Raw genomic sequence first — 26,310 nt, forward strand, 5'->3', positions numbered from 1 at the left:
GTTTTCCAAGAAATTTAACTTCTTTTTTGCTAAACATTTTCCCACAGAAATTATTGGTGGAATGTTTGAGAGGACTGATAATATCACATTTGCAACACATGAGCACAGATTTTTCTTGCTGATGTTGTATTGTTTGTAATGTTTCTTTTTTCTTTTTTTTAATCAACAGATTTTGACCATACCAGTAAAAGCAGTTATTGCAGTGGGTACACTGACCAGCTATCCAGAGCACATCATTCTACCTCCATCATTTCCGGTGAGAGCACGTTCACTGAAACCATTTTAACAACCAGATTTGGTGAATTTGCGGTAGTCATAGTTTGAGCATTGAGGGTTAAAAAACAAAAACAAACCAAACCCCCCCCCCCCCCCAAAAAAAACAAACTCTGCCATTGACAGTTGGGTTTTTTGGTTTGTTTGTTTTTTGCCCATCTACCACATGCTGGATGAAAATTGAACTGATATATTTCAAAGGCTTGAGCCGTCATCTATACAGCTTAAATTAAAAATATAGTGAAGGGTTTTGTGCTGTTAGAGTAATGGATTTGCAGAACAAGATCAAATATATTTAGTAGTTCAAATGTGTTTAGCATTCCCCAGATGTACAGTTTTAAATTCAAAGTATCAAAGGCTCATGACTTCAAGTATTGCTTATGGAAGGCCACTTGCCAAATGCTGGCGAATTCTGGCTGCAACTAGTAAATTGATTTTTACCAGTCCCTTTGACAGGTTGCTAGCCATCTCTAGAGGTCATTATCTTTGTTGGGAAGGCTTAAAAAATGGGGGTGGGGGGAGCGATATGTAATTTGTCCAGTTAATATAAAATTTATTTTCCTGCAAAAAAAAAAAAAAAAAGTTAAGCGAAGTGGGTGAATGTTGAAATAAAATCCATATCTTTGTCCTGTCTCTCAGGGTAAAGTAGTCCACCAGAGTCTTAGTATTGTTAGCTCCTTCTCCCAGAGGGTGAGACTCCTCCAGGTTCACTCCCTGACCAACGACAAGCGTTTCTACTACCGGCGGCTCAAGAACAGCCGTGATGAGCTGGAACCCAAACGCAAATCCAAGGTATCTCAACAGGAACAACTCAGCTAGCTTCCTAATATCAGGACTGGAGTTATGGTAGTGAAATGAAATAATAATAATAACAATTTTCCTTAAGGGGGGCTGGTGTTTTTGCCTCCCACCAAAGGCTAAAGGGGCTTTCAGACACAATGTGACAACGGCACTGCTGTGCCCTGAAACCCATTACTTCCAATGGCTTTTGCCGCACCACGACAGCTTTTCGCCGCACGAGCCAAGTATGGGCGCAGCACGCTGTGACGAATACCCACGTGGCCAATAGCAACAAGGCAGCCAGCCAGGCATGGAAGGGGAAATGGAGGAAAAGATACTATTGTGTGTCAGAATTCCCTGAATTTACAACACAAGTTTACAATTGTATAGAGACCTCGGGAAGAAAGCCCCTGCTTGGAAATACATTGCCAACCAAGTAGTTATGTCAGGTGTGTTTAACAGTCAGCTTGTAGTTAGGCAATATAACAGGTAGCTTGTAGTTAGGTAATATATGTAGCCTATATGATAAAAATAGCTTAGGTTTGTTATATGCTTACAAAGTGTTCCCCCTCAATAGATCTACAGACATATTAAAGTTTCTTAAATGAGATTTTTTTAATTTTTTTTGGCAACAACAAAACGAAGAACTTGTCCTGCTAGAAGTTTTGAAAACTCTGCCTGTTTTGCTCTGTCCTCCGCGCTTAGCCAGCGGTGAGCGCAGCTCAAAATGTGTTGTGTCTGAAGGATGCGTGTTGAACCTAGTGGCGAGCGCAGTACAAATCGCGCTGTGTCTTGAAAGCAGCTTAAGTATCCTTTTTTTGTACTTCTCACTGGATTACACCTAGCATTTTAGTATTTAATTACTGTATGTACCATATAGTAAAGTAACAGCTTTGCAGGGTGAAGTGGGAGTTTTCTGTTCATTTTCTCTTTCTGGTTTAGGTTGCAAAAATATATTTTGATCCCAGCCTCCTGTGCAGTGATTACTGCTATGTGGGGATACCGTTTATTCTCAAATGTAAGTATTCCAAAATTCCTAAATGTCCTTTGGACTGTACAACACGAGGGCCCTTATTCAAAGCTTGGCCCGACTCATGCCATTTTCAGATGTGTCAGGAGCAATACAGGAAAAGCTATTCACTTTGAGAGTCGTCCTACACTGATCACCCAAATCATTAAAACCACTGACAGGTAAGTCAGTAACATTATCTAATTACTATGGATCACGCTTCGTCTGGAACCTCCCCCTTGACCTATCCACCTTGGGTGACCCTACCAGGAGCCAAGCTCCGGACGGCATAGCTCTTGGGATCATTGGTACACGTAAGCTTCTCCACCACGGAAAGGTGGTGATCCAGGAGAAGAGGTATCTGGTCACAGTGCATCACAGCTTGCTGTGTATGGGGCTGCGTAGCCGCAGACCGGTCAGAGTGCCCATGATGACCCCTGTCCACAGCGCCTACAATGGGCACATGAGTGTTAGACCATGGAGCAGTGGAAGAAGGTGGCCTGGTCTGATGAATCACATTTTTTTGTACATCATGTGGATGACCGGGTGCGTGTGTGTCATTTACCTGGGGAAGAGATGACACCAAGATGCACTATGGGAAGAAGGCAAGCCAGCGGAGGCAGTGTGATACTCTGGGCAATGTTCTTGGATCCTGGCATTTATGTGGATGTTACTTTGACAGGTATCGTCTTCCTAAACATTGTTGCAGACCAAGTACACCCCTTCATGGCACCGGTATTCCCTGATGGCAGTGGTCTCTTTCAGCAGGATAATGCACCCTGCCACACAGCAAAAATTGTTCAGGAATGCTTGAGGAACATGACAGAGTTCAAGTTGTTGCCTTTGCCTCAAAATTCCACAGATCTCAATCTGATCAAGCATCTGTGGGATGTGTTGGAAAAACAAGTCTGATCCACAGAGGCCCCACCTTGCAACTTACAGTACTTCAAGGATCTGCTGCTAACATCTTGATGCCAGATACCAGAGGACTCCTTCAGAGGTCTTGTGGAGTTCATGCCTCGACGGGTCAGAGCTGTTTTGGTGACACAAGGGAGACCTGCACAATATTAGGCAGGTGGTGTTAATGTTTTGGCTGATCAGTGTAGATGGGTGGTTAACTCTCATCAACTGAGAGATGAAAACCGTTTGAGTCATCCACTTACTTTCCGTCCATGTTGAAAGTATTTGACGTTGCAAAGTTTTTGGTAGTTTTCAGTGTTTTGTGTTCATCTGCTTCCCTTTCACCATGTGCTTTTAACTCAAAGAACTAAAGCTTAGCCTATTTCCTGTTTGAATGAAGCTGAATGTAGACATCATGAAATAGTTTAACTTTTTCTCGTTATTCAATTACTTTTTATAATCTTATTAATCCCACTGCAATTAGGTTAGATGTGTTATCGTATTACCTCAAAATTAGTTATTAATGAAAAATGACCTAACGCCTCTTAGTGGCCTGCCTGGCTCATTTTATCTGAATGCATGGACAGATGCAGGCTGATATGATGGGGAGGATGAGGCTATAAGCGAAAACGTTGTTTGTTGTCTGATATAATACAGATATTCAAAGAAACAGCCTGAAACCCTTTTGTGTTTCATGCTTTCATTTGATAATTTATATGATCTGCTTCTGCCTTTCTTTAATTAATTTAACCTGGGGTAGAATTCAGTTTTAGTTTTATTGAAGTGTGAAGAACAATACACTGAGTTTAATTAAGAATTGTGATTATATTATATTAAGATTTATAATGGTAAGAAGAAAAATAAGCATAAGGAATACGAAATTAGAAATGATTTTTTTGGGGGCTTTTTTTTTTTTTTTTTTTTTACCTTATTAGCGACAATATGGGAGGCAGACAGGAAATGGGAGAGAGGGGTATGACATGCAATAAAAGTCACTGGTTGGAATCGAACTGGCGACTGGTGTGACCATATGGCCATGTGGTATGAGCTGTAACCATTCAGCTAAGGAGGTGTCCCATGTTCTGGGTATTTTGATCCTTTCAAAATTCTTGCTAGAGTCACATCCGGCTGAGAGCAACTCTTGCATACTTGAAAAGAACTTGGGTCCTTATGAGTAGCTACCTACTACTGCGTTTAGTTGTTCCCGTTAAGGGTCGCCACAGCGGATCATCTATTTCCATCTCTTCCGGTCCTCTGCATCTTCCTCTGTCACACCAGCCACCTGCATGTCCTCCCTCACCACATCCATAAACCTCCTCTTTGGCCTTCCTCTTTTCCTCTTCCCTGGCAGCTCCATATTCAGCATCCTTCTCCCAATATACCCAGCATCTCTCCTCCACACATATCCAAACCATCTCAGTCTTGCCTCTCTTGCTTTGTCTCTAAACCGTCTAACTTGAGCTGTCCCTCTAATATACTCGTTCCTAATCCTGTCCCTTCTTCGTCACTCCCAATGAAAATCTTAGCATCTTCAACCTCCAGCTCCGCCTCCTGTCTTTTTGTAAGTGCTGCCACTGTCTCCAAATGTGTAGCTACCTAAGACGGGCTTAATAGCAAAGATAAACCAGAGGTCTTAACGCTGACGAGCATGGATTTGATCTGCACGGATTCACAATAGATGAACTGACATGCGCAAAGTCTGTCCCCCGTGTATATGCTCACATCTTTACCTGTGTTTTTATGTCCTCTGCATTTTCTGATGAGCCTATTTTAAGCTAAACTTGACTCAACTAACATCCACGTCTTTGTGTCAATTTCAGCGGAGCCTCGACCACCAGGGCTGTTTATGCAGGAGGATTCATGGGACGCTGATGTGGATTTATATCAAATGCTGCGCAAGAGATGGAAGCAGCTGAAAGATGATTCTCAACATGTGTACGTTTTAAAATCATGAATGCATTTGACTTCAACTATTTTTTTTTTATTATTTCATTATTATGAAATACACTAGCACTCTTATACTGGGGATATATGTGGTGTCTTAAAGTCTCGTTTCTCCAAGTATTAGGGATACAGCCCATATGAAGTGCTTCATTTTTTTTAAAGCATCGCACAAAACAATAAAAGCCACTAATATATTTTTTATAGAATTAGCCATTACTTTTTGGTCAGACAACATAATGCTCTTTTATACCACGAATGTGTCATTTCAGAGCTTTTAAATAGCCCAAAAGATGACTGACTTGAATTTATATGTAAGTGCTGCCAATGAGACTTCCTTGTTCATCTTCCCTTCACCAGGGCTGAGGCTGTGTTTGAGGCCAATGCGGACCTTCAGAGAAACGTGCAGACCAGAGTCTCAGCTCAGCTGACGTGGCCTTCCATCGTAAACTCTTCGCACCACATCATCTTCCCCCTCACCAGCATAAACAGCTCCTCGGTTAGTGCCACCCATGGTAACAGCTTGTATGAACACACTTGTTGGGCAGCTCAATGCAGAGTAGAGTTTAATAACAGTGGTTAAAATGTGAAGTGTGATCATGAGGCTAGCAAAATGTTTGTTGTTTTTTTTTTGGGTCTGCGTGTAATCTCATAGCTCTGTTTGTGTTTTTTTTTCTGGCCATAGGAGATTGAGGTGATATTGGAGAACCCATCTGACAGTCTCCTCTACATTCAGATTCTCCCCCTGGCACTCTATCCTAACCTCTTCGTATTTACAGAGAAACTGGCACAAATGTAAGTGGCAGCAAACAGGCTGGGGGGGTGGGGTGGACTGGGGACGATTATAAGGATCAAATTGTCTATTTTAATTTCACTGAGTTGCCAAGATTGAAGAAATTGCATTCTTGTGATACCACTGAACTGGCACTGCACTACTTTGACACAGCTGACAGACATCAAACAATGAAAGTTTATTTTTCCCCAATCGCACTTAGTTTTGTCTGTTTCTTTTACTTCCTCTACATCAGGTTGCCCTGGGAGCGACTTCCCAACTTCAGCCACACCACACTGGAGTTTCAGATTTACAAAAACCAGGTATGTCTGTAGACTACGCTACACAGTATGTTGACTATAACATGTCACCACTGGCATACTCAGCTTTATTTGCTTCTCCCAGTTACTCTAATGGATTTCCAGATTTATAGATAAAAGCAAGATTAAGTGAAAGGGCAGAAACGGACCCCCCACACACACACACACCTCTAATAAACTCCCATCCACAACACTTTTTTCTCTGATTGGATACTGAACTAAATTTAATCAATCTATTAAACTTGTTTTTTATAAAACATTTTATACATCAAAATAATGCAATGTGTTTTACTGGAGAGCCAGTTAAAAGTGTGTGTGTGGTGGTGGGGGGGGCAGCGTCTGGGTGGCATGGCAGTCTATTCCATTGCCTACCGACACGGGGATCGGCAGTTCGAATTCCTGTGTTAACGCCGGCTTGGTCAAGCGTCCCAACAGACACAATTGGCCGTGTCTGTGGGTGGGAAGCCGGATGTGTCCTGGTCGCTGCACTAGCACCTCCTCTACTCGGAGGGGAATAGCGTGATCCTCCCATGTGCTATGTCCACCCTGGTGAAACTCCTCACTGTCAGGTGAAAAGAAGCGGCTGGCGACTGCACATGTATTGAAGGAGGCATGTGGTAGTCTGCAGCCCTTCCCGGATCGGCACGGGGTGGAGCAGTGATGGGGATGGCTCGGAAGAGTGGAGTAATTGGCCAAGTACAATTGGGAAGAATAAAGGGGGAAAATTTAATAATAAAAAAAAAAAAATACTGTTAAGATTTTTGTCACGCTCATTTATTGTCAGAGTGGAATTAAATAATTGCCATGACACCTGTATGTTAGTTGTACTCCCAAATTCCCTGGATGCCCTGTTCATATTTCCAGCTGTCTGCTTTCATTCCACTTCTGAGTGTTAATGGTCTGTCTCCTAATGTTTGGTCAGACGCATTGTAGGACCACATGTTTTCTCATCAGCCTTCTCTCCCAACATAGACGGCTCTGCCAAAAAACAAGGCAGGCTTTGTGGCAGGGGCAGCGCAGCCGTATGTTTATAACCTGCCACTGCAGCCGGAGGAGCTCAAGACACTGAAACTGAAGTTTTCTCCCATCAGCAACCACACGGTCAGCTCTCTGCTCATACTCAGGTACACAGTGTGGGCCGTTTGGTTTTGTTCTGGCTTTCAGTAGCTGTTTATTTCCCATCCTGAGAAAAATTATCCCTCAGTTTGCAAGAGGACGATGCTCAAACTGTTCAAATTGATGTGTACCATAACATAAAATGATCATTTGATCTGCAGTTTTTTAATGTGTTCAACTGATATGAGTAATTTTTGGGGCATGCATGTGCAGGAACAACCTGACCGGGTTGGAGTTTTTGGTCACCCAGGGCCAAGGTTGCTATGAGAGGTTAACGGTGGGGGGCAAGTATCCAGGCCCTGGGGGCTTTCTCAGGTTCAAGATGGCGGAGTTTCTCCTAAAAGAATGCACAGATAGTAAGTAAAGTGGTCAGCAGTCATCCTTCTCACAAGAACAATAGAGGTAGTAAGTGCACAATCTATTCAAACAAGTTAGTTTTAGCCAATGGCAATGGCATTTTGAGTCATATTGCCTTTTGAGATTGTTTACAAGTTATCATATCTTCCAAGTAAATAAGTTGCTTTGACGCTCTGTTTATTCAGTGGTTTCTTGTTTCTACAGAAAACAGGCCAAAAGAAGTCCTCTTCACCATGAAGAGATCATTCAAGGTCGAGAACACTGGTCAGCTGCCAATCATAATCCAGTCCCTCGAGATCAACGGCCGCCCCTGTGAAGGATTTGGTTTCAAAGTTTTGAACTGTCAAGAATTTGTGCTTAAACCAAATGGTTCAAAAGACATAGTCATTATGTAAGTTACTCAGTCACTGTTTTGAGCTTCAGAAATAGTACTAACCTTGTGATTTTTAGGGAGCAGGGCATCAGATAACAAAAACTCGGACCAGCCCAGCTGCTGCATTTGTGAATACAGAAGTCATTCAGCAACCCCTGCTGATATTTACTATACATATTATGCTTCAGGAAACCTGACATATTACACATTAAAACTTAATGCTGACATCTGTCTGTCTCCCCTACCTTTGTGTGTGTGTGTATGCGGTTCCAGGTTCACACCTGATTTTACCTCCTCCCGGGTGATAAGGGAGTTGAAGCTGACCACGGTGGGGGGCTCCCAGTTTGTCTTCTCCCTCAACGCCTCCCTCCCATACCACATGCTGGCGTCATGCGCCTCTGCTCTGCCTCGGCCCAGTTGGGAGCTGGAGCTCTACTTCTTCATCTCTGTCATCATGAGGTCTGGACACAGATTAACCCAAATGATCTGTTTTATTAAATCTTGTTTTTTTTTTTTGTAAAATAAGCACAAACAGGTAGCATCACTTGCCACTTCCAGGGTGTAAGTGCAGATCCGGGATGCCTGGAAAAGGCAAATTAATGAACAATATTCAGGATTTGTGGAAGTTATTGGATTGCAGAAAAATAGGTGAACATTTATCTACACATTTCTGTAGTGTAATGTATCAGCTGCATGTATTTTTGCTGTGCTCTATGATAAGAGTTTAAGTCATGCTGTAGAACAACATCTTCACACTAAGTTTAAAAAAAACTAAGGTCTGTTAAAAGGGTAACTTTTGATCAGTGTTGTGTTCCCTGTAGCTTCATGTTCTTGTTGGTGATTGTAGCAGCCTACCTAGAGGCCCTGGGCATCTGGGAGATGTATAAAAAGCATTTGTGCTACGAAGCCTCCAGCAACTCCATTGAGACAGGAAAACCTTTTGACCTCAGGGAAATAGTAAGACTTCAGAACAGTACAACACAGTAAGTTGTTTTTTTAACAATACTTTATTAAAGAAAATGCAGCAATATGTTGTACAGAAATAGAAAAAAGGTCATATACAAAGTAAAAGGAGGTTGAATCAGTTCATCTTGACACATTTATTGACAAACGTTTCATCACTTGTCCAATGTCCGCCTTTGGTCAATGTAAAAAAGCAGATGTTGGCAGTTTTTTTTTTTGGCCCGTGTGAAAAGTGACCTCTTCAGTCTAAACTGACTGCAGGTATCCCCACCCTTATAAACAATACAGTTGCATACCGACCGAAACCAAGAACCAGTTTCATATGCAAATATGGGTGTGACCATTAACTAGTGTTTCGATGGCCATGTGTACTATTCACAGAAGATTTGGGAATGTTGCAATCACAGCATTGTAAGATGGTGACTGTTGCAGTACTGCTGAGAGTCCCGAACATAGAGTCTGGGACGTTCAGTTAGGGTACCTACATCCGAGAGCATACATATAACCCCTTTTACCATGCATAAGTCCCCTTAAAGAGGGGCTGGTGGCAAACAGGCAGCAAGGGCAGACGGGACCACAACACACCTCCACTATGAAATTTTGCTGGCAGGCAGTTGATCAAAATAACTGATTAATGGTTGCTAGTGGGAAAAGAATCTGTCAGTGGAACCCCTCATGGAGAATTTAATTTTTGTCCAATTTCAAGAAGGACATTACAGCTCATATCCAGGATATAAATGATGGGGGTAGAGAGGATTTCCCTAGAAAGAGAACGCTTATGTGTGCAATTAGGGCGGTAAAGGCAATAACATGTTTGAATATTAGTTATAATGTTCTGTTGGTCTTCGAAAAATGGCTATGTGAGGAGATGGTGACATTTTTAATTTGTGTTATTTCAGAGACTACATTGAAAAACGATTCCCAAAACCTAAATAATTTGGGGCACAACCAGAACACGTGTTAGATCACATGGTTAAAAGTGAGCATCTATTGCATTTAATTGTATCTGTGTAAATTTTTGGAAAGCTTAGCCTTACTGTAGTGGAGTGTGTGAAGCATCTGAAACTGGATAAGGCTAAGCTGGGCACAAGAGGAGGTCAAGTTAACAGTTTTTAGGGCTTCTTCCCAGTTGATGGGAGAAAATGGTCTGTAATTCGCTCTACTTTTCTCTGAAATCGATTTGTTCGTAGGTGTAGTAAACGGTGTAAGTTTTCTAAATGCGTCGCTAAATATCTGGAACCCACATAAAATGTCTTTTAAAAGGGGATACTATTGGGATATTTTAGTCTTGGCCGGTCTTTAGGACTCCATATTGTAACCCAAATTTACTTACTTGTCAATACATACAGAAATCTTTTCTTTTATCAACATTCTCATACTTTTACTCTGTCAATTGTATATATAGACATGGTGTTTGTCCCTTTTATGTGTTTTGTGTCAAGTATCTCACGAAGTTTATGACCAGCCTGTATTGTACTCAGCTAACAGTAAATACTTAAAATTTGATAAATATACCCTTGCTTTAAGGTTACAGCTTGTTTCATGCACTACAAAATAATGTTGCCACTAGCATGAAAGGTTATGTAGACTCTAGCCTCAGCTCACTGCCAAGCCTGTCTTTTTCTATCCTCAAGGTCAGGAAATAGAAACACCAGGGGAAGCCAGAGCCGCCCCTTGCCCCAATCCTCTACCCCCTCCTCACAGCCGGGACCAAAAGCCCCTGACAGCACTGCTTCCCCTGGTCAGCACGCCAGCCGCAAGGCTCGTGCCACAAACTCCAAGCAGCCTCAGCAGAGCCTTCCTCCCCCAGCCAAAGGCCCCAGCCCTGGGCAGGATGAACAGGACTATGCCAACCTGGTGGAGGCCATGGACAAGGATTTGGACAGACCAGAGTTCACGACTGAAGAGCTGGGGTCAGCTCCCAGTGCTCAGACCAAAGGTAGAGGCAGTGCTGTTTATCTTGGAGGTTAATGCCAATCTGAATATTGAGATGTCATATTTTATCTCAAACCTCATGGACATGGGTGTAGTTTGGCCAATATTTTCTCTATTCTCCTGAAGTTGTCCATGTATTGTGTGTGCAAATCGACCTCCCCCCTCCTCCAAAAAAAAAACAAAAAAAACTCTCCCCTCCAGGTGCTAAAGGGAAGGTACACCGCAAAGCCAAGGCACAGAGGAGGAGGGAGGAGGGCGAGGCCAGGCCAAAGGGAAAGACTCAAGGAGAGGAGCTGCAGAGGGAGGACAACGATGACAGCTCTTCCACCACCACAGACACGGAGACCAGTTTCAAAGAGGTACCACCATCCTGTTACACATCTTCTTTTAACAATTTTATTTGTTATTATTAATATTGACATTCGTTTATCGTTCTCTGGCATGTGTTAAACTGCAGTAAACATGGAATTCATTGTTGTTATTTTATAGGAGCTGGCTAACAAGAAAAGGGGACCACTTACACTGGAAAAGGACAAAGAAGAAATCCTAGAGCCTAGCTTAAAGCCCAAGAACAAGAAGCCCACCATTACACAGGAGAAAAGCCAAATGTCAAGGTTAGTGCACTCCCAGGGAAATAAGGACAAAGACTTCACACCTTATAAGTAGTCGCCGTAGGTCAGTGATTGTGAAAACCCTTTAACAGTTTCTGCTTTTGTAACACTCTATCAGAGTTAGGGATAGGTTAATGAAGTTAACACTAGAAATTACTTAGGTTTTAGCGTTTAACCTTGCTAACCGCTGTGTGGCTTTCTTGTCTAGAATGGACCCATGTATCATATCCTTAGCCCAGTTAAATCCAGACTTAATCTTAATGCTGTCGGAATTTTGATCTCTTTGCATAACCTTGTTAACTGCATAGTAGTGCCATGCTGATTATGTTCTCCTCACACCGCAGTTCACTAGAGCTACCATATGTCACGCTTCTGGAAAACAAGAGAAAAGCCTTTAACTCCAAGAGTGTCATAAACCAAGCACTAAGCAGTGCTTCATCTGCGACAAACAAAGTTTTACCTTCAAAACCAAGAGGTGAGCCCTTGTTTCCGTTCTCTTTATAGTCATGCTTTGGGTGAGGGGAAGGTCGGGGCACAGAATAAGAGGACAGGTGACCGTCTTAATAACTTTTGTAGTTTGGAAACTAACAATTTATACTTTTCCAAAACTGTGTTACGCAACCTTGTCAGTCCTGACTTGACATTGATCTGTACAGTAGGGCCATCCCCATGAAAACACTATTAGACCCTAGGATATTTGTAATGTATTGCAATAATACACAGAGCACAAAAAGAGGAGTTACAGATGTTCTACCAATAATAAACAAAATTCCCATATGGTATTTCCCAGGCCTTCATGTTGTGATATCTGGTGAGGTTGGGGTTATTATATTGGTGATCCTGTGTCCCCAGTGCCTCGTGGTAAGCTGGAGGACCTGCATCCCAGCCCCCTGCCCAAGGGCAGCAGCAGCAGTAGTGGCTCAGAAGCAGAGAGCAACACCTCTCCGCCTCCAGAGTGGGACTGTGTGCCACTATACAAAACCAATAGTGGTGAGAGAATAATATATCTGAGACTACACTTAACGCTTCCAGGATTAATTTACCACCCGTTGCCCAGTATTTCAGTTTATGGGTATACACAACCCCTTATTTTATTGTTTATCAGCTTTTCATGTAACTAAAGTCAAACTGTAGGCCTGCAGTGTGATTAATATGGATGTTTCCCTAGCCGTGGACAGTCTCCAGCAGATCTCCATGCAAACTATGAATGCAGACCCCTTCCTAAAAAGGCCTATCAGGACCCCACCACCATCCTCTGCCTTCTTCTCTAGCTGTGGGTCGGGCAGCACCACCAGGTAAACCCACAGCAATGATAAGCAAGGGTGAACTATAGATGCACACCAGGACTCGATTGTGATGCAGTTTTTTCCTCATATTGTCCATTACTATGCTGTCATTATGTATACAAAGTAATTAGTTATTTTAATATATATTTCTGATGTTGGAGTTATGTTTTCTTTTGCTATTTTCAGTGACATGGGGTCCATGGCTGGCAGTAAAAGCAAACTTGCCAAATCAGTCTCACTTCCTGGTCAAAATGGGAACCCCACCTTTGCTGATGTGGCTGCAGGCTATGACAAAAGTCCTGGTAAGAGCCACTTTACTCCTCCTCAGAGAAGTCTCATAATAAAAACATTGTGATCTTGTAACTTCCTTTTTATCTGTCCCGTATTTCCTAATATGCATTCTTATTTCTTCTCCTCCAGGGGGCAGTAGTTCAGCTCGAGGATCCCTGAGCCGGACAGGCCTGGGCCACATGGCCTCTGTGGGCAGTGACTGTTCAGACAGGTAAAGCTGGCCCCATTCGCTTACAATTAAATGTGTTTATTTCGAAGGCTTCGGATGTAAAGGGCTAATACAGATGACTACAAATATTCAGTTATATATATTGGCCTGTCATCAGCTTCTGTATATGAATGTGTCTATTGTCATTATTAAAGACTTTCCGCCATTGGTACAATCATATTTTTCCTCAGCCCTGCACTGCTGAGCCCTATTGGGAATGGCAGAAGCCCTAGTTTGAACAATTCATTCTCAGCATTTGGAACCAGCAACCTCTTCAACCTGTCTGGAGGTAAGAAGACTCACAGGCTATAAGATTCACGCTAGATCCTGATATGTAGTTTCTCTCAGGTGGTGAACTAAGAATGAAAACACCCATACTTGAATGAGGGTGTTCATGTTTAGGTACCTTTTCACCAGAGAAGTAAATGAAGCAATGATCTATTTGCTTAGAGTTTTAGGACCTTTATGTATGAAACTGCTTTGTTTTTTCTCCTGTAGTGTTCAGCGAGATGACGTCTGGGCGAGGGGTGGAACCACAGCAGAACTGGCCTGAGTTTGCTCCACCCACTTCCTCCTCCGTGTGGCCCACTGAACCACTGGAACCCTGGCCCCGTAGCTCCACTCCCAGCCCTTCCAATGTAAGACACAAACACATGTAACAAGTTTGTCATGGTGGGCAGCATAAAGTAGTAGAGCAATAGTATGGTTTCATAAGTATAGATAAGGAAGACTGTTGCGTGGAGTTAAGGCAGGTACTTGGTGTGTCATCAGGACAGAGGAAAAGGTTGGCAAAGAAGAAGAAGCATACTGGTACCGATTTTCAAGAACAAGGGCGATGTGCAGAGGAACGGTAGGCATAATTCTGAAGGAAGACTGTCGTGTGGAGTTCAGGCAGGAGTTAAGACAGGCACTGGGTGGTAGTGAAGAGTTGCCAGATGGCTGGACAACCACAGCTAGGAAGGTACTTGGTGTGTCATCAGGACAGAACGAGTTGCATTGTGTCGAGAGAGGTGAAAAAGAGAGTTTACAAGATGGTTGTGAGACCAGCTATGTTATATGGTTTGGAGACAAAGCAAGAGAGGCAAGATTGAGATGGCTGTGGCGACTCCTAACGGGAGCAGCCGAAAGTAGTATATAAAATACTACTGTCAGTTTGTGGCCCCTAGATGGAGAACAAAACAATATGGAAATGCTGTTGCAGCCACTGTACTAATAAACAAAGCTAGCACGAGAGGGAAATTTAAGCTTCTGAGTGAGTGTCATGTTCTTAGACATCAGTTTTGGAATGCTGAATCTCCTAAAGGAAATACAGTCTTATGTTTGTAGTATTTTATGTACCTGCTTCACCATGGCATCAGGGCAAACTAACAGGTTCAGTTTATCTAAACCTCTTATTTTACTGCTGCTGCCGTTAGGGGTCGCCACAGCGGATCATCCATTTCTTCATCCTTCTCCCAATATACTCAGCATCTCGCCACTGTCTCACAACCATCTTGTAAACTTTCCCTTTAACTCTTGCTGATACCCATCTGTCGCTGATCAACTTTATACCTCTGTAGTTGTTACAGTTCTGCCCTTGTTCTTGAAAATCGGTACCAGTATGCTTCTTCTCCAGGCATCCTCTCACTTTCTAGTTAAAAACTCCACTGCCATCTCTCCTAAACATCTCCATGCCTCCACAGGTATGTCATCAGGACCAGCTGCCCTCACTTCCTGATTCACTATCCCTACATCATCCAACCTTCTCTCATTTTCTTCATCAGCCCCTCAAAGTATTCCTTCTTAGCACACTCTCCTCGCTTGTCAGCACCTTGGTCTCTCTGTCTAGCCAATCGGTACAAGTCCTTCCACTACCCCAAATTAAAATGATTTAAACACCGGAACTTTTACTTGACCTAATCTGTGCGTACACAACATCCTGTCCTTAGACCCTCGCATCAGATAAGTAACAGCTCCCTAGAAAAAAATGTGTCACAAAGGACACACGTAGACTATGTATACAATAACACAGCAATGTAAGGTGCATTGGCTGTTAAGCAACCTGACTGCCTGTGGAAAGAAAGTATTACTGAGATGGGTGGTGTGTGTTCCTGTCCTACCTCCATCAGCAGAAAGTCTCTCCAGACAGGCTGCTTCTGTATGGGGACAGGGAGAAGCTATAGAGTTACTTTATACATTTGGAAGCGATTTTTCACAAATAAATTATTAGTTACCACTGAACACTATTGAGGAATGTAACAGGACTATATACCAATGTAGATGCAGGCCATTGGTACATGTCGTCATCCCATGACTGAGTGTGCTGCTCGGTTGGTATCAGACATTTTTTTAATAATTGTGTTTTCTTTCCCTCAGGCCATCCTAGGCAGCAACAGCCTGTGGTCATCTAGCCCTCCCTTCAGCCATTCCATCTGGGCCACTAATTCTGACTCCTACTCCCCGCCCTCTTCTTCACACCTGATTGGCAGCCATGACAATGGAGGCCCCACCCCTTCCCAGACAGGCCCCACCTACAACCCCTGGAGTGTGTGGAGACCAACCTTAAATCGGCGGAGCTCTGAGCCTTGGCCAAATTCCTCAAATAACGGCACCAATTAGGGCGCTCACCGGCTTTTTGTGTGTGCGCATGTGTACGTGCGTGTTGCTTTGTCCCAATGCGCCACGTCTACTCTTAAGCAGTGACTTAAATGCCTGGGTCTGATGTGCATGGAGGCTTGCAGAAATCAGCCCAAGCCATTGTTAAAGTACAAGTCTTGCTGAGAAGGATCATGGGGCATGTGGGCAAAAGTTCCTCTTTCTTGATCCAGGTTCACATATCTTTCTACCTCCTTGGTTGGTGTGAAAGGGGTATAAGACAGATGGGCTGAAGGCCATTATGTTCTTTAATTTATTTATCTGATGTTAACCTTAAAATCAGAGCTACATTTATTCGACTGCAATAACTGCGTAGCCTGGGCCAGTTCTCCTATAAGGGATTTTAACTGTTTAAGTAAATAAAGACTTCTAATTTGAGTATTAGTGACCTGTAAAACATCAAATTCTTGGTTCAAGGTGTGCAGGATTCCCCCCCCCCCCCCAGCAGACACCTGTAGTGGATATTTTGGTTGGCAAGAAACCTATGTGCAATCGTTCAAAATCTGTTGTAGAACTCAGTTCCCTCAAGTGAAAATTGGGTAACACTTTCTATGAAGCTTGCATCTATAACGCCCATACTTTCCTATAAAGTGTATTACTATGGCTGAAGACTGTGAAATAGCACTGAAGTGTCATTATACATCTCTGCAAAACAAGTTGGCTATGATGCATTATGACATTTGACAGATAAGCAGGCTAATGATGACTTACAGTGCTTCATAGAAAGTGTTACTGAAAATTGCTTTTAATTATTGTGTACTTCATTTTCCAGGCCTGACAATATGTTTAAGCCTTATCATTGCTATTTTGAGGAGAAAACTCAGACTGTCAGTTAAGAATGCACTTGACTGAATTCCTAAGTTCAAATGTGATACTTGAATTTTGATATCAGCTCTACTGTTGCTTGCTTTTGATATGTCTTTCAGAGACACTTGAGCCAAAAGGTATTCTGTTTCCTGCAGATTTCCAGGCCCAAATTGGCGACAGAATTTGAAGTTGTTTTAAAGCGAATTCGTAATCTGCATCCAATATTTCATAATGTCACTTGCTCCTCAAATAAAAGCAGAATTGAGATTTCAGACTCATCTTTTAGTTTGAAAAAATGCCACTATGATCTGACAGAAAACTCAACGTATTTTAGTCGTTTGACCTGGAGTAGGTTTTACATCAATACAGTCACGACGTCTTTCAATGGATCTGCACAATAGATGCATGGACACATGAGAAGGAGGTGTGATACCAGACCAACCGACAGCGATGTCAGGTAAGAAACCCACGCGTGTTGATTCACAACCTGTGTCGTGTGCACTCCCTCCGCTTGGTGCAAAGCAAAGAGCGAAATGTCTTCCCCGATCGAAGCACAGTTATCCAGCTAATGTCAGCGGTACAACACGTGCCCAATGCTTCCCACATGGCCTCTCATTAGGGTCACGTGTAAATTTCAACATCTGTTTATGCGGAGGATCAAATATCCTTTTAATCCAGAATTAAGTGGAATAGTTAATCGCTGTTAATAAAAGTGAGGCCACATATTATCCCATACATCTGGCTGAAATTCAGAAAACACTGACGAATAAACCAATATATTTTTGTTCATATTGGAGCTAGGCTGCGCCATTAATAATCTAAAAAAAAACAAAACAACAACCCTCTGACCTCCTTCCCCCTTTCCTATACCATTATCAAAACCTTTGGTATATCTAGAACACTGGACAACTGCCCCCATGTTCGAAAAACGCCACAAAGGTGCCTGTACACTTGGGGGGGAATAGGGTGGTCATCCCCCTGGTGAAAAGAAGCGACTCCACATGTATCGGAGGAGGCATGTGGTAGTCTGCAGCCCTCCCCGGACCGGCGACTGGGGTAATTGGCTGGATACAATTGGGGAACCCCCCCCAAAAAAAGTCTCCAACTGTCCACTGGACAAACTTTTTTATCGACTCTAATTGAACATTTTAATGAAAGTCTTGATCGGTACAACCCTGTGCGGACTATGCCGAAGGGGTAAGTGAGCTGGCGTGCCAACAAGATGGACGAACTGCTACTCCTAAACGGAAAAAACTCGACTTTTCCAGATCTGGTGTACGGATGTCACAGTATTTAAGAAATCATGCAGCCCTCACTTTTTCATTGACTGTAAATCATCCTATTCACCGCAGGAATTTTCCATAATTTATTCTGGTGGGTGTCTACATCCCACCCCAGGCCTGTGTTCAAGAGGCGTTAAAACGCCTGGCTGATCAAATTACAAACATGGAGCACAAATACCCAGACTCCCTACTCGTCATCCTTGAGGACCTTTAGCCACGAACTGCCAAAAGTCCCACCCGGGACAACAACATACTCAAGCCTCAGCGTTTTCGGTTTTTACCGAAAAATACCCAGATTTTTTTACAAAGGAACAGATCGATTTAAACTGATTTTCACCTGGATTTTATGTTTCCACAGATCCAAAATTTGTTCCTGTGAGGTTATGTAACAGTACCCTCTTGTGGCAAAATTCGGCATGCTGGATGGCTTTGAAAAATAAAAACCGAAAACACTGAGCCTTGAACTTACTGGATCATTGCTACACAATATTAAAGGACGCACCTATCGCTCTGGGCCCTGTGATCACTGTCTGATTCATCTCATCCCCACCTACAAGCAGAGACTAAAATCTGCAAAGCCTGCGGTTAAAACTGGGAGGAAGTGGACCAATGAGTCAAAACCGGCGCTCCAGGCCTGCCTCGACTGCACTGACTGGAGTGTTTCTGAGGCTGGATCTACAGACCTGGATGAACTAACTGACACCGTGACATCTTACATCAGCTTTTGTGAAGGCGTGCTTGTCCATCAAAGCTTTCTGTACCTTTCAACAACAATAAGCCCTGGTTCAGGGCAAAGAGGAAGCCTACAGGAGTGGAGACAGGATCTGGTACAAGAAAGCCAGAAATACACTCACAAAGTAGATCAGAGGGGCAAAAAGGTGCCACTCTGAAAAGTTGAAAACTGGGTTTTTTTGCCAACTACAGGAGACCACCCCCCTAACACACACACACTGCAGGGAACCATCAACTGACTGACGATCCGTTTTACTGGAGCTGTGTGAAGTCCCCTCCTGCTTCAGGAGTGCCACTATCATCCCCCCCCCCCCGTATCACAGGATTAAATGACTACAGGCCCACTGCACGTCTGAGGTGATGAAACCCTTCCAGAGACTGGTGTTGGGCCGCCTGAAGGAACTCACAGGCCCCCTGCAGTCAACATGGGGTTGCACTACATTTTCCAACACCTCGACTCCCCGGGGACATACGCAAGGGTCCCGTTTGTGGACTACAGCTCAGCATTCAACACCATCGTCCTAGATATCCTCCACTCCATACTCACTCGGCTCGCTGTACCAGCCCCCATCTGCCAGTGGATTAAACACTTCCCGACAGACAGGAGGCAGCGGGGGGAAATCACATCCAGCACCCGGACAATCCGCACTGGTGCCCCCCTCCGGGGATGTGTGCTCTCCCCTCTACACAAATGATTGCGCCTCTGTTAAACTCCTGGGGTCTCATTTATAACCATTGCATAAGCACAAAATGGAGTCTGAAAGAGGCATACGCCACTCCCCCCCCCCCCAAAAAAATTTGTCATCTATAAGAACAAACTTGACGGGGAGAATGTGCGCACCTGTATGTAAATGCAGATGGTGAGGTGGTGAATTGAAGCCAGATTGTATAATGACACCTCACATATATTTAATTTCTTTTTTTTTTTGGCGTGCACGCCATTTTCAGCTTTTGTGCGCTTTTAGTAAGGATCCTACACACTATTTTATAAATGAGACCCCTGACATTTGTGGACAACACATCCATCATTGACCTTATCCGGGATGGTGACGAGTCTGCATGTAGACGGGAGGCTGATCAGCTGGCCCTGTGGTGCGGCCATAACAACCTGGACCTGAACACACTAAAGACAGTGGACTTCAGGAGGAGTCCCCCAGCACTGCCCCCCCTCACCATACTCATCAGCACGGTGTCTATGGTGAAAACCTACAGATTTCTGGGTTCCACAGTCTCCCAGGACCTAAGGTGGGCATCCAACATAGACACAATCATCAAAAAGGCCCAGCAGGGGTCAGCTCAAGAAGATCAACCTGCCTCAGGAGCTGCTGATTCAGTTCTACACTGCAGTAATCCAGTCTGTCCTCTGCACAGCATCGCTGTCTGGTTTGGATCGGCCACCAAACAGGACAGGGACAGACTCCAACACACAGTTAGGTCTGCAGAGAAAAACATCAGTGCCAACCTGCCCTGCATTCAGGACTTAAACACCTCCAGACTCACGAAACGGGCAGGCACCATCACTGCAGACCTGTCACACCCTGTTCCAACTCCTCCCCTCTGGTAGGCGCTACAGAGCACTGTACCCCCAAACAACCAGATATAAAAACAGTTTCTTTCCACAGGCTGTCACTCTGATGAACACGTAACACTGTCAAATAAATCAAGCCATTGTGTATATACTATACTGTACTGTACATTGTACGTATACTGGTACATGTCCCTCTTCCTCAGGCATGTATGTAAATAACCTGCTAACATCTATTTCAGCATCTCTGATATATTCTCTGCACCATTGCACTTTATCACCTCTTATTTTGCCTGTATATAGTCAGTCCTTGTGTATATATCTGAAGATTGTTGTGTTGTTATTCTGTGTTCAGTACACTGAGAGAGCCACCAAACCAGAGAACAACTCCATGTGTGTGCAAACCTACATGGCCAATAAACGTGATTCTGATAGGTCCCAGCAAAACCCAAAGATCTTGTTTCATTCATCATCACAGTAAAAAGGCTTTACTTGTACTTCTTATCATTTTGGTCCACAAAATAAGCACCGTGGTAACGGCCTCATGTATGTACTCTGCAATGCCCCAGTTCAGACTTGTTAGCTCTGGAGTGGAGCGCCCATCAGCCTTGTAGCAATTTGGAAAACAGGTTGGCAATGTTCAAATAAACCAGACAAACCACTATACACTCTTCATTACAGGCAGGACGATATCACCCTGACAATGTCAGTTAATGCTGGCTGAGGTATCTTTTCACAACCAGCGGGAAAGGTTTGCAAAAATAACAAAAAACATCAACTTAATGGTTGACGTTTGGACAAAAAGTGATAAAATGGGGGCGTCCGGGTAGCGGTCTATTCCGTTGCCTACCAACACAGTGATCGCTAGTTTGAATCCCCATGTTACCTCTGGCTTGGCCGGGCGTCCCTACAGACACGATTGGCCGTGTCTGTGGGTGGGAAGCCGGATGTGGGTATGTCCTAGTCCAGTGGTTCTCAACCTTTTTGGGGTCCTGGACCCCCTGCGTATTTTTGATCTATCCTGAGGACCCCTCCACCTGATCTTGGGGGAGGGGGGTTGCAATTTGATAGAAACAGTAGAAACTGCATTTTAAATTGCATTATAGCATTTATTCACTCTTTGGGGCAAAAATAAGAGCTTTCAGTTGTAACTTAAGATATAGTTAACACAACAGAATTCTTATGCAGTAACTTTTAACAATGCAAACGGGAGCGAGATCTCTTATTAAAATACAATAAATTACAGATGTAATTAGAGAAAAAAGTCCTGTTACCCTTTATAGTTTAGGTAGATAAAGGTCTCAGTCACATTTGAGTAAAATAATCCCATTTCTATAAATGTCATAGGATCTTTTTTTTAAAGATATTTTCACAGACCCCTTGCAATTACACCACGGACCCCCGGTTGAGAAACACTGTCCTAGTCGCTGCACTAGCGCCTCCTCTGGTCGGGGGGGGGACTGGGGGGAACAGCGTGATCCTCCCACTCGCTACGTCCCCCTGGTCAAACTCCTCACTGTCAGGTGAAAAGAAGCGGCTGGTGACTCCACATGTATGGGAGGAGGCATGTGGTAGTCTGCAGCCCTCCCCGGATCGGCAGAGGGGGTGGAGCAGCGACCGGGACGGCTTGGAAGAGTGGGGTAATTGGCCAAAAAAAGGTGATAAAATGGTAAATGGGCTGCATTAATATAGAGCTTTACAGCATACGCCTCACACACACACTGATGGTGGAGGCTGCCATGCGAGGTGCCAATCTGCTCATCAGGAGCTGTTAGGGGTTCAGTGTCTTGCTCAAGGACGCTTCAACACGCTCTTTGGAGGAGCCGGGGATCGAACCAGCGACCTTCCCATTACTAGACGACCCGCTCTACCTCCTGAGCCATGCCACCCCCCACCCCCCATGTGAGACTATGTGATGTAAGTCATGCTGAAAGAGTCCTTCATTACGGTTTGTGTTCAGTCTTTAATGTGGCCGGTCCACAGCTGATGTGCTGGAGCTGTATGAGCCGCATGTAGTTCAGGGGACGGCCACAGCGGGGCAGCACATGTCCGGAGTCATACCGCATTGGGGTTGAACTGTGGCTTGCGAAGAGCAAGGCTGACATAGTCCAGTCATTTTGTTTAAATTGACAGTAACCTTTAAGAAAGGAAAAAGCCATAATCTAGATTCCACTTCCTGTGATGCTGCTGGGCGGCGTTCCGGGTAGGATGGGATCGCTTTTCCTTTCTGTTACTTCTCCTGATGCCTCCTCACACAGGCTTACACTTCCTCTTCTATGTGTTTACTGTGGGAAGGGGACATCTAGAAAGGGATCTTAGGACAGCCCTAGCTGGCGTGGACCACTTTCTCTAATGGGACGAAGAAAACCCGGTCACAACCTTCACGTGATGTAATAAAAACCCCCGACTCCTGCGGTGCCGCAAAAGCGAGGCGGCCTGAAAACCGAGCCGGGATCTACCGAATAAACCCCCTTCTGTTCGGAGATGGATGAGCCGCATGCCGGCGTCCGAGGGCCCGACGCTGAATCCCATCAGGGTCCCAACACTGGGCTCCTTCCCACCTTCCTCCTGTCTAGCACGTAACTGGAAAGAGGATGATGCCAAACACCCCCCCCCCCCCAAAACCCTTATGCTCTCTGTCACTGCACCACTAAACACGAGAGACCGGCGGCCGGTCACGTCAGTACCTCCTCTTGTTAAACTTCATTCCTTGTCTGCTAAAACTGCACAATGCGTGGGTGGGGGGGGCAGTTTCCTATGACAGCACCCCCCCCCCTCTGCTGCACTGAATAACCACTTGAGAGGAGCTGTATTCAGTCAGTAGTAATGTGCTGCCACACCGCCGCCGCCGCCGCCGCCGCTCGTAATGGGATTAGCCAGCTCACCCTGACTGGCTGTAGTAAATGAGCTTCCATCACGTAGTAACACACACACACACACACACACACACACATCTCATTAAGCAGCATCAAGCATCCTCCGATACAGGTGATGGATGCTGGCAATTGATCAGAGGCGAGAGCGGTTCCTCGCCGCCCGACACGCCACCTCTCCTTTCCGATTACCGGCGAGCACCGAGGCGCCGCCTCCGTGTCTCCTACCGGCGCTCGGCGCCTCAGGGAGGAAGGCTTATTCTCATGTAACAGGGAGGGATATATTTTCCCATTATCCTGCACCGCGCCGCACCACGCCACGCCACGCCCCGGGAGGAGGCTAGAATTTCCCCGGTCTCGACTGGTGATCCGAGCCACATCCCCGACCCGCAGTCGCTAGTGGAGACCGTGCCCTGCTCACATTAGCTGGATTTATTCAGTCCATCCTCGCTGTTGTGGAAAATGCTTCAAACAGGGGGGGGGGGGGGGGGCATACACACCTTTACACCCAGTGGCCACTTAGCGCTACGGGAGTCTGTTGACCGCTGCAGTGCCTTTAAGCAAAGCATGGCCTATTCGATTCCCCTCACTGGGAGGATTTGAACCGACAACTTTCTAGCAAAAAGCTTCTGTGCTCACTAGGCCTGTCAGATAGCATTTGAAATTCGAATGTACATTCGAATTATGGTAATAATATTCGAATTTGAATATGAAAATATGAAATTCGATTTTTTGTAATATATTTTTTCCCCCTTATTAATATTATTATTATTAATGCACACACGTTTAAATGGAAATAAATGATGGTTTCGTGAAACGTATTTTATGAAAATAAGCATAGCCTACATCCGTAGTAAAACCGGAAATTAAAAAGCTCTTGTCAGTTCCCACGCCGAGCGGGCGGGCTCATAGAACACAGGAAATGGCGGAATCCGAGAAGAACGTTGGCTGTGACCCAAGCGCTAGCACTAGCACTAGCACATCTCCTGCGAGAGTCATTCATACTCCACAACATCTGAGAAGTTACGTATGGAAATTCTTTGGGTTTTGGGCTGTTAATGGGAAAATCGAAGAGAGAACCCGTGACAAAGTTGTTTGCAAAATATGCAAGACAGAACTGTCCTACCGCACCACCACTACCAACCTGAGCAATCATCTCGATGCTAAACATCCCGAAAAGCTAGCAGACGATTCCGTAACGTTTACCGGTACGTCAACTCCTGCCCAGGCCAAGCAACAACGCCTGGACAACTTTACAACGCTCTGAGCGTGTCTTTTCTGATGCGGGAAACATAGTCACCAAAAAAAGGAGCGCTCTCGAGTCTGAACACGTGGACGCTTTGGTTTTTCTCGCAAACCACTATTAGCACAACTTCTTATACTACTACAGTGAGTAGGACTCTTGATTTTATTTTTTTAAGCCCCGTGGGTCATGGATAATTTACTATGCCTATGTTACTTACGGTAAATTCGTTAACACCATCTGGCCTTTTCCTAGTCAGATTTATTTTACTTGTATGTTACTTAGAGTAGGCCCTAGTTAACATCATCTGGCCTTTTCCTAGTCAGATTTATTTTATGTTTAGGGGTGCTCAACAACAGTTTTTGGACTAATATGTGCGGACAATGTGCTGGAGTTGTATGTTGTCATAAATATGCTGTTAATAAAAACACGGGCTACAATAGACTTACTCTCTCTGTATTGATTTTTGGGGGTGATATGCAAATTCAAGGTATTCGAATGCCATTCGAACCTCAGTGTGTAATATTCGTTATTCGTTCGAGGCCTATTTTTGGCATTCGTTCACAGCTCTAGTGCTCACCAGAGAACCCGAGGGCGGAGGGGGCGTCAACAAAAAAGGGAGGAAGAATCAGGCAGGCCCTCCTCCTCCTCCTCACAAGGTCGGCAAAGGGAGACTTCATTTCAATCTGCCCAGCTACTCTTTTGTACTTTCAGTAACTCTGAACAAGCCATTAAAACAGCGACCAGGGCGGGCAGCAGGCACCGGGTACCTCCCGATTCAAACTCACGACGCTTTACTGACGGGGGGGGGGGGGGGGGGTTAATGTGATCCTCCCACGCGCTACGTCCCCCTGGTGAAACTCCTCCCTGCCTGTCAGGTGAAAAGAAGCGGCTGGCGACTCCACATGTATGGGAGGAGGCATGTGGTAGTGTGCAGCCCTCCCCGGGTCAGCAGAGGGGGGAGGAGCAGGGATCGGGACGGCTCGGGAGAGTGGGGGTAAACAGCCAAGTGGGAAGAAAAAGGGGGGAGGGGAAAAAAAAAAAAAGATGCTGAGATGTGAAAACTGAATAATCCAAAGAAAAGGTACAACAAAATGCTTTTACCCTCGGCCCCAAGTTGTGAAAGAGTGAAACGTGAGTATGTCCCCCCCCTTCGCTCCCTCTCCCCCCTTCTCCTCCCCCATCCCATCAAACCTCTTCTCAGTATTGTGTTTCAACATCGCGGTTCAGGGAAAACGAACGAATCAAAGACAAGGACGCAGAGTGTTGTTTGGCGGCTGTCCTGGGACATTCCCACACCGCCGGAAGGAGAGCTGGCCGCCGGGCCGCCGAAATGCTCGAGCAGCGCCCGGCGTGCACGCGGACCTAACACTCGCCGTCATCTCTCTGTCACACACGGGACTCGGACGCCACCAGCCTGGGAGATGCTGGCACTGCGCCGTCCACCCGGTTACACAAGACCGCAGCACAAAGCTTAGTCCGTCCACATATTCACCGGCGGGCCAGCGAGGAGGTGGCGGCGCGGGGAGGAGGGAGTCGTGACAGGCATCGGAAGCTGCCGCCGCCATGGTGTGTGTGTGTGTGTGTCTGTGTGTGTGTGTGTGTGTGTGTGTGTGTGTGTGTGTGTGTGGGTGTGTGTGTGTGTGTGTGTGTGTGTGTGTGGGTGTGTGTGTGTGTGCCGTGGAGAAAGCAGCGGCGGTGTGGTGCGGTAGGGATGAGTCACGCTGCCGGTGTTCCACGCCGGCGGCGGTGAATACCAAGCAGACGGGCCCTCGTGTCGAGTGTACACACACCCTCTCAAACGACCCCTCCCGTTACATAAAGTTCTGAACGCCCAAATAAAAAAAAGAGATTAAAGTTACTCTGACTCGGGGGGGGGGGGGGGGGTGGTGGGGGTTTCAATCTGGCCGACCGGATCCAGTAGCTCCTGTACGTCCCTAATCTTCCTTTCATCCCCTGCAAACCTTTTGTCCCTCTCTCTTCCTTCCTTCCTGCCCTCCCTCCCTCCCTCCCTCCTCTTTCAGCAGCCTCCCTCACGCCAGCCATGGAGCCGTCGTCGAGACCAGTGTTTCTCAACC

General features: G+C 45.1%; 1 protein-coding gene and 1 long non-coding RNA gene across 3 annotated transcripts in view; one reads left to right on the forward strand and one right to left on the reverse strand.

Annotated features, from left to right (window-relative positions):
• LOC130131350 (transmembrane protein 131-like) overlaps nt 1-16,837 on the forward strand; it is a 43,296-nt gene extending 26,459 nt beyond the window's left edge. For both annotated transcript variants that reach the window (XM_056301013.1, XM_056301014.1), the window contains 23 exons: nt 170-256; nt 913-1,065; nt 1,996-2,071; nt 4,783-4,897; nt 5,264-5,402; nt 5,589-5,698; nt 5,932-5,998; nt 6,968-7,119; nt 7,325-7,467; nt 7,673-7,859; nt 8,115-8,300; nt 8,663-8,824; nt 10,439-10,743; nt 10,941-11,098; nt 11,229-11,353; nt 11,695-11,825; nt 12,203-12,340; nt 12,519-12,645; nt 12,823-12,938; nt 13,057-13,138; nt 13,327-13,424; nt 13,634-13,773; nt 15,491-16,837. In XM_056301013.1, coding sequence (XP_056156988.1) covers nt 170-256; nt 913-1,065; nt 1,996-2,071; nt 4,783-4,897; nt 5,264-5,402; nt 5,589-5,698; nt 5,932-5,998; nt 6,968-7,119; nt 7,325-7,467; nt 7,673-7,859; nt 8,115-8,300; nt 8,663-8,824; nt 10,439-10,743; nt 10,941-11,098; nt 11,229-11,353; nt 11,695-11,825; nt 12,203-12,340; nt 12,519-12,645; nt 12,823-12,938; nt 13,057-13,138; nt 13,327-13,424; nt 13,634-13,773; nt 15,491-15,733 — 3,240 coding nt within the window. In that variant the 3' untranslated portion in view covers nt 15,734-16,837. The remainder of the gene's footprint in view (nt 1-169; nt 257-912; nt 1,066-1,995; nt 2,072-4,782; nt 4,898-5,263; nt 5,403-5,588; nt 5,699-5,931; nt 5,999-6,967; nt 7,120-7,324; nt 7,468-7,672; nt 7,860-8,114; nt 8,301-8,662; nt 8,825-10,438; nt 10,744-10,940; nt 11,099-11,228; nt 11,354-11,694; nt 11,826-12,202; nt 12,341-12,518; nt 12,646-12,822; nt 12,939-13,056; nt 13,139-13,326; nt 13,425-13,633; nt 13,774-15,490) is intronic.
• The window catches only part of LOC130131351 (uncharacterized), a 48,478-nt gene continuing 35,807 nt past the window's right edge, over nt 13,640-26,310 (reverse strand). The window contains exons 3-4 of the long non-coding RNA XR_008812379.1: nt 15,235-15,270; nt 13,640-13,765 (exon numbers count right to left, since the gene is read on the reverse strand). This is a non-coding gene — a long non-coding RNA (uncharacterized LOC130131351). The remainder of the gene's footprint in view (nt 13,766-15,234; nt 15,271-26,310) is intronic.

This window comes from Lampris incognitus, chromosome 21 (genome assembly GCF_029633865.1).
Source record: "Lampris incognitus isolate fLamInc1 chromosome 21, fLamInc1.hap2, whole genome shotgun sequence".
Lineage (NCBI taxonomy): Eukaryota > Metazoa > Chordata > Actinopteri > Lampriformes > Lampridae > Lampris > Lampris incognitus.